The sequence below is a fragment of the Sorex fumeus genome, unplaced genomic scaffold (assembly GCF_029834395.1).
Source record: "Sorex fumeus unplaced genomic scaffold, SorFum_2.1 ptg000063l, whole genome shotgun sequence".
NCBI lineage: Eukaryota > Metazoa > Chordata > Mammalia > Eulipotyphla > Soricidae > Sorex > Sorex fumeus.
In genome coordinates this window covers 46364011-46371759 of record NW_026606120.1, presented here as the reverse complement: position 1 = coordinate 46371759, position 7749 = coordinate 46364011, and the positions used below count along the sequence as shown (strand labels likewise).

At 57.1% G+C, this 7749-nt stretch overlaps 1 protein-coding gene across 1 annotated transcript; it reads left to right on the top strand.

Moving 5' to 3' along the window:
- Window positions 1-236: 236 nt before the first annotated feature.
- Window positions 237-7147, top strand: RFLNB (refilin B). The gene is made up of 3 exons (XM_056126897.1): window positions 237-470; window positions 2828-2934; window positions 6031-7147. Exons 1-3 carry the CDS (start codon window positions 255-257, stop codon window positions 6359-6361), a joined length of 654 nt encoding a protein of 217 aa, XP_055982872.1. The 5' UTR covers window positions 237-254; the 3' UTR covers window positions 6362-7147.
- Window positions 7148-7749: the final 602 nt, after the last annotated feature.

Sequence of the window (7749 nt, the reverse complement as noted above, 5' to 3'; positions counted from 1 at the left end):
GGCGGGAGCGCAGCGGCCCCTGGCGCTCGGCGGGGCGGCCCGAGGGGCGTGGCCCAGACTCGGGGCGGGGCCTTTCGTGGGCGGGGCCGAAGCGGCCGGGGCGGGGCTTTCCGGGGGCGGGGCAGGCGCTCGGCGGCCGGCGAGACCCGGACAGCGCGGGCGGCGGGGCGGCCAGCGGCCCCGGCCCGCGTCTGCGCCCCTGCGCCCTGCGCCCCGAGTTCGCCCGCGGCCGCCGACCCGCCGCGTGCACAGCCATGGTGGGCCGGCTGAGCCTGCAGGATGTGCCCGAACTCGTGGACACGAAGAAGAAGGGCGACGGCGTCCTGGACAGCCCGGACTCGGGGCTGCCCCCCAGTCCCAGCCCCAGCCACTGGGGGCTCGCGGCGACCGGGAGCGGCGGCGGCGGCGGGGAGCGCGCGCCGGCCCCCGGGACCCTGGAACCCGACGTGGCGGCGACCCCCGCGGCCCCGGTGAGTGCCCCTCCGCGTCCCACCCCGCGGCCGCCTCCCGCTGGGGACCCCGGCCCTTGTGCCCGGCCGCCCGGCCGCGCCGTCGGCGCCGCCACCCGCCCGTCGGGGCGCCGTGGCCATCGCCAGGAGCGCGGGGCGGGAGCGCGGCGAGGCCCGGCCAGCTGGAGCCGGTGGCTGGAAAATTGTCATCGCCTGGGAGGCGCGGGAGCCCCGGAGAGGAGCCGCCGCCTCCTCCCTCTGGGGTGGCGGCCCCCGGGCTGCCAGCCTGCGACTCAGACGCATTCCTGCCCCGGCCGGGCTCCGCGGGCGAGCACCCCGCTCCCGTCCCCGCTTGGCCCCCTCTGGCGGCGGCTCCCGAGGGTCCGCCCCCTCCTGGAGGCCCTGGGGAGAGGGGCGTGCTGCGGGCTCCCGCGTGGAAGAGTCAACGTGGCCAGCCTCAGAGGGGGCCTTTCGGGTGGGCTCACTCCACGGACCTCCCTCCCGCCTCCGGCTGTGTCCCCTTGTCCCGTCACCGGGTCTGGGAGGTGGGAGGCCCTTTGAAACAGGAATCCTGGTATTTGGTTATAAAATGTTTATTCCAGTTTCTTGCCCCTGGACCTTGGCTGGTGGTGTTTATTGCCTCCACCTAGACTCCAGGAGGTGCTTATGGAAGCCAGACTGTCTGCTTTCCCAGGGTGTTGGGAAGCCTACACGGGGCTCTGATGTTCTTCGGGGTGCAAGGGAAGGTGGAGGGTTTGGGGAATTCACCTGCTGTGCACTCCTGGCCTCTTCCCTCCCGTGTGTAAAGGCAACACTGGAACCCTAACCTTTCACACGCGCACACACACACACACACACACACACACACACACTCACACCCCTAGGAGGTGCTCCATCCACCTAGCCTCCTGGTTCCCTCCACCCCAGGAGATCCTCACCTGTCAAAGCCACGCCGCCTAGCATGCCCCCTCCTCTGGAAAGCTTTCCGTGATGCTTCCAAGATCGGGCTTCACCCCCATTCCAGGTGATACCTAAAGGGGTCTGTAGCCAGCTTCTCCTCTGGGTGATGGTTCCTCCTGGGGCCCCACGACTGCCTGGAAGGTACTCCCTGACTTTGAGGGGCTCTGGCTGCCAGGGAGGGGAACTGCAGGTCTCCCTGTGCCATTTCCAAAGAGCCTGCAGCAGTCACTGCCCACATCTTTGCCCTGCAACATCCTCAGGCAGTGGTTCATGCCCTGGCTGGCCGGCTCATAGCTCAGAGCCTGAACCCTCACCACCTCCTGCCTCTGTCACCCAACCCGGTCCCCTCTGGATTTTGCTTTTCCACACCTCTACTTCACACCTTGCTCTGGAAACAAGTTTGAGAACCAACCTTCTAGAAATGTCTGCTTCCTTCTCTTTCTCAGAAGAGCAGGGTGGGTTTGCTACCTCCACACCCTAACCAAAATGTGGCAAAGAAAATGACCAATGATCCCCAGAAAGAGGCTGGAGAGATAGTACAGTGGGTAGGGAGCTTGCCTTGCACGTAGCTGATCTGTGTTGGATCTGTGACATCCCATATGGTCCCCTGAGCACTGCCAGGAGTGCAGAGCTAGAAGTAATCCCTGAGCACTGCTGATTGTGGCCTCAGAACAACAACAACAACAACAACAAAATCTCCCCAATAAAAAAAAAATCCCCCAGCATCCTGGGCACCCTCAAGGACTGCTGAGTTCAAGCCTCGCTGTCTCTGCACATGCCACTTACAAGGCCGATCCCAGAGCAGGTGGCCCGGCCTACATCTGTGTGTGGTGTTGGGGGGCTGGAAGCTCTTGGCTGTTTCCCTGAGGCTCTGGCGGGGCGACAGTGGTGTCTCAAGAGCTCTGCTCTCTGCGTGCTGCACAGCACAGGCCTTAGAGAGCCTGCTGGCCCTTGGGCCACTGGGGAGGCTACAGAGTAGAAGGGAGGGCGGGTGCCCGGGCAGGGGAGGTAGGAGACCCAGCTGGGCTAGAGTAGGAAGACATCTGAGTGGATTTGTTTGCTGGCTTGCTTGTCACTCTGGCCTTCCCTACAGTGACTGAGACAGTGCTGAGCTGGGGCTGAGGGCCGGAGGTGTCGGGCAGAGTCCAGTGCTGGTCGGCATTGGGCTTCTCTCATCTGGCTGTCACCAACCTCAGCGACTGATTGAGGGTGCCCTCACTGTGGCACAGTCGAGGTGAGCAGGCAGGAGAGGGCACACAGCCCATCTGGGGCAGACCTGGGATCTCCCTCCACGCTGGAGTCACTCCATTGCCTGGCTTCACTCCCCTGGAGGGGACTGAAGCCCGGTTGGGGAAGGCTCCGAGCCAAGGCAGTGGTGGGGTGCATGGGGTGTTCTGAGCTTCTCCTTCCTCCTACAGAATCCAGTGCTCCTGGCAGCCCCTGCCCCCAGCTGCTCTCCAAGGCTGTGTCCCCTGTCCTTTGGTGAAGGAGTAGAGTTTGACCCCCTACCACCGACGGAAATAAGGTAAATGTATTGCATGGGTCCTGGCTTTCATTGGTTTCTAATTCCATTTTTCATTCCATAAGTGCTGGTTATTTAAGAAAAAAGAAGATGGCTCAGAGGACTGGAGCGCATGCTTTGCAGATAGGAGCCTGATACCCCTGGTACTCTGAGCATGACTGGGAGCAACCCCCATCCTGCGTGCGCACACACACACACACACACACACACACACACGCACACTTCAAGCATCATACCAGCAGTAACCCCTGAGCATTCCCAGGTGTTGTCTCCAAATCAAAACTTAAAAATTTTTTAAGATTGGGGCTGGAGCGATAGCACAGCGGGTAGGGCATTTGCCTTGCACACAGCCAACATGGCTGACCCAGGTTCGATTCCCAGCATCCCATATGGTCCCCCGAGCACCGCCAGGAGTAATTCCTGAGTGCATGAGCCAGGAGTAACCCCTGAGCATTGCCGGGTGTGACCCAAAAAGCAAAAAAAAAAAAAAAAAAATTTTAAGATAAATAAATAGATGTAAAGTAAGCCAAAGACTTTTTATAGTCTTTTGGCTAATCTTCTGGAATTTTCTTATTTTTTATACTGCATTCTAATCAATTAAATATAGAAACTTTTGGGAGGTGGGAAAGCACCAGGAACCATACATTTAAAGCATGTGCTCTGCTTTTAAAAATAGGCATACTTTTGGGGGCTGGAGCAATAGCACAGCGGGTAGGGCATTTGTCTTGCACGCGGCTGACCCGGATTCGATTCCCAGCATCCCTATGGTTCCCCGAGCACCGCCAGGAGTAATTCCTGAGTGCAGAGCCAGGAGTAGCCCCTGTGCATTGCCAGGTGTGACCCCCCCCCAAAAAATAGACCTACTTTTAAAAATAAAAATGAGGTCGCACTGTACAATGCATTCTTGAAACTTACCTTTTGCACGTTATCTACTATGACCCTTAGATGTTTACATTACATCTTTATAAATAAATTTCTAGAAACTTTCCTTCATCCATGCCTCCTCAAATCCCTTCTTTAATGTGCTAGAATTGCCTTGTCTTATGTTATTGTTTCACCGGGCAGGTTTCTTTTGAAAGTTTATCTCTTCCAGGATGATTTGGGGGCAAAGACTCACAGAGAGGCTTAGTTACAAGGGTGTCTCTGTGGAGAAGGGAATTGTATTTTTGGTAACTGGGGGGTTTGGAGTCGGGGTTCTTTCTATGACCGTCACACAAAGGGCCCTTTGAGTTGGAAGAAAGGCAGTGTCCCGGTGTGAGGTGAGATCTTTAGCCTTCTCTCCCTGTGGAGTTGTATTCTGAACAAAATGAGGACATGACTTCATGTCGGGTAGTTTCTTCCCCAGGGAAAGAAGCCGCACCCTCTCCCTGACCCAGGGCCTGTGGGGCACTTAGGTGAGTCTCGGAGAATCCAACACTCTGAAGTACAGCACTTAAGCCGTCAAAGGAGTCCATGCTTTGCTTCCACACACAGACACTTAACTCCCAAACTGCCAAAGAAGGACTTAAAAATAAATTGGCTGCTGAGAAATACACATGGATCATATGAAAAGTGAGCTGGAACCGGCACTAGAGGGTCAGACCTGGGCATCCCTGGGTTGAGAGGGGTCTCCAAACTGAAGGCAAAGGTGGGCGGAGTACTAGTATTGGATATAGGGAAGCTTTGAGGACTAGCACTCAGGATTTGTGGGCTCCTTTATTCTCTCAGTAAAGAACTGATGGATCAGGCCAGAGAGATAGTACAGGGGTTAAGGCACTGACCTGGGTCTGATCCTATGGCCCCTTGAGCCCTGCCAGGAGTGACTCCCAAGCACAGAGCCAGGAGTAAGCCTTCAGCACTGCTGGATGTGGTCCCCAAACCAAACAAACAGAATCGACGATCACTTCCAGAGCAGAGAGCAGCTCTGTGGGGCAGTGGGATCCATGTCAGTGTATACTAACCCCCACCCCCAGCCCATACCCCCAGCCCAGTGGTATTTACTAGATCTCAGTACTTAGCCCAGGTTATTTCAGGCTCCCTTTTTAGAAAGAGGAAACAGGTATCAAAAAGTGAAGTAGCTTAACCACAAGGTCGTAGCTCCTATCAGTAGGAGGATGGCCTGGGCCACAGGCTGCCATGAGGCGCAGATTCGTGGTGTGGGCAGGACAGGGGGAAGTAGGGAGCCAGGCCAGACACCTCCCCAAACCCCAGCTCCAGCCCTGTGTGCATGTCCTCTTGGCCTCCTCAGCTGAGTGGCCTGCAGTTGAGCTGATGGAATGAGGTCCCATCAGGAAGGGCTCGGGATGTCCACATCCGGGTCAGCAACACCCATGGGCTTGAGGGTCTTAGTCGTGACCCCCATGGACTCACTCAGAGGAGCAGCTTTCATGCTGCCTCCGTCTCCCTACCCAGGTGAAGTAGGTGGCCCCCACAGGCAGCTTATATGAGGCAGAGAGGAGAGAGGGGGTCACTTTCTCCCGATCCGCCTCTGCCACCCCGAGGCCGCCTGAGAAGACGAGGACTGATAAAGTCTGTGATGAGGCACCGGAGTGGTAGTACGGCGGGTAGGGTGTTTGCCTTGCATGTGGCCAACCGGGGTTCAATTCCCAGCATCCCATATGGTCCCCCAGCACCGCAAGGAGTAACTGAGTGCAGAGCCAGAAGTAACCCCTGAGCATCACCAGGTGTGACCCAAAAGAGAAATAAAAATCTGTGATGAGCCCTTGCTCAGCATAGGCCAGAGCCCTGCCAGCCCCACCAGGTGGCCGTCAAGCCACACCCGACGTCCGCTTGGTCTTCTCCACGTAGGAGTTGATCCCCACCACCAGATTTCTTGGGGAGCCACGGACTCAGGTTGGGGCAAGGAATTGCTCTTTGCACGAAAGGAAAGTCAGTCCTAGGCTCTACCCAGGGCTACCGAGTTTTTCTTACCTCACAGAAAAGAATTTCAGGAGCAGATGAGCAGTGAAAGTAAACATTTTATTCGGAGGGTTTTAGGAGAGAGAGAAAGAGAGAGAGTGTGTGACCTCCTCAAGGGAGAACAAGGGGCCGTTGGGCCCCAGCAGCACCTGCTGCCATGATGTGGGGGGCCCTTCCCTAACCTGGCTGCCTGCATCACAGGTACACCTCCTCAGTCAAGTATGATTCTGAGCGGCGCTTCATCGATGACGTCCACCTGCCCGTGGGCCTGGCCGTGGCCTCGTGTAGCCAGACGGTCACCTGCATCCCCAACTGCACATGGCGCAACTACCGCGCCGAGGTGCGCTTCGAGCCCCGCCACAAACCCACGCGCTTCCTCAGCACCACCATCGTGTACCCCAAGTACCCCAAGACCGTCTACACCACCACGCTGGATTACAACTGCCGCAAGACGCTCAGGAGGTTCCTGTCCAGCGTGGAGCTGGAGGCCGCCGAGTTCCTGGGCAGCGAAGACCTCGCTGATGAATGCTGACCCGGTCACCTAGGGAAGCATCGTACACACGGCGGCTTGGAATGAGGGAGAGAATTGGTGTAGTTTTTCTAAAAAAAAAAAAAATTCTGAAATGAGATTTTGAAAAGAGTGCATGTCCCCCTGCTGCTGCAGGCTCCCCAGGGGACTGGAACCAAAGGTGACAGCCTAGATCTGAAGTGGGGAGGGGGCTGCACTCCTCGCATCAGGCTGCCGGGGCCCAGGAGGACCGTGGAAAAGGACGTCAGGAGGGGGAAAGTTGAGTTCCAGAAACTGCGTTCCCGGGGGTCCTCACTGCTGGGAGAGCCGCGGCGCCCATATGGGTTCAATCTATGGCGAGCCGAGCGCCCTGCCATTTTTCATTTCCATTTGTGTTTCCTGTTACCAAACTCTTGGAATTTTCTAAATCTTGTTTCATGATACTGTAAAACCCCCAAACCGCAATAGGAGATGCCTTTTCAGAAGGCGAGAGAGGGGGGCAAGGCGGGGGGCATTTTCCCGAATTTGTGCCTCTCTAGGAGGGTCATGCCCCCCCCACCCCGGAAGCTGTGCTTGGGTGCCTGAAGCCTTTGGTGGGTGGGTTCTGGGCACCAACCCTGGCCAGGCGCCTCGACCCCTTGGCGTCTGGTCACGTTTTCGTAAGCTTATGTAACCCTCTGATATGTATTTTGGGGTTTCCAAATACTTTCCTGTTCTTTTCATAATGCAAACCATAGTGAGGGAAGTCAGTGCTTTGGAAAAACATTTTTCAGAGACTCCATGAAGGGGGGACCCTGGGCAATCCCTAGGACTTGGTGTTAGCTGGGAGGGGGTGCATATGCTTCTGGTGAGCTGCTTCAATCAAGGTGGCTGTCCTACTGGGGACCCCAGCTCCTCTTCCTCTTAAGGCGTTAAGGACACCCACACCCTCAGGGTAGGCAGAGGGGAACTCAGTAGGGAGAACTGTCCTGTCACCCCTCATGCCTTGGCTCTGTAGGGATGGCACACAAGTCCCCCACGTGGAAATGACTGTCCTGGCACCAAGGACGAGTGGGAATCCCCGTGTGGACTTTGAGGACCCGCTGAAGCAGGGATGGGCAGGGCCTGGTGGATTCTGGGCAGCCGCCCTGGCCTGCCCCTCCCTACCCAGCCCTTCCTCCTCCTGCCAATCCCTGGGGGTTTGGGTGTGTGTGAGTGTGAGTGTGAGTGTGTGTGTGTGTGTGTGTGTGTGTGTGTGTTTAATGTGGCAGATGGCTTTTTCTCTTCCAGTATTGGAAAGAACAAACTGTGGATATTTCCTTTGAATGAATCCAAGTTCCGCCCAGGGCTCCAGGGTACAGCGTGCTGGAAGCGTGGACTCCCACCGGATCTCCAGGTTTCCGTGGCTGGCTTCCATCTGTCCTGAAAGCAGA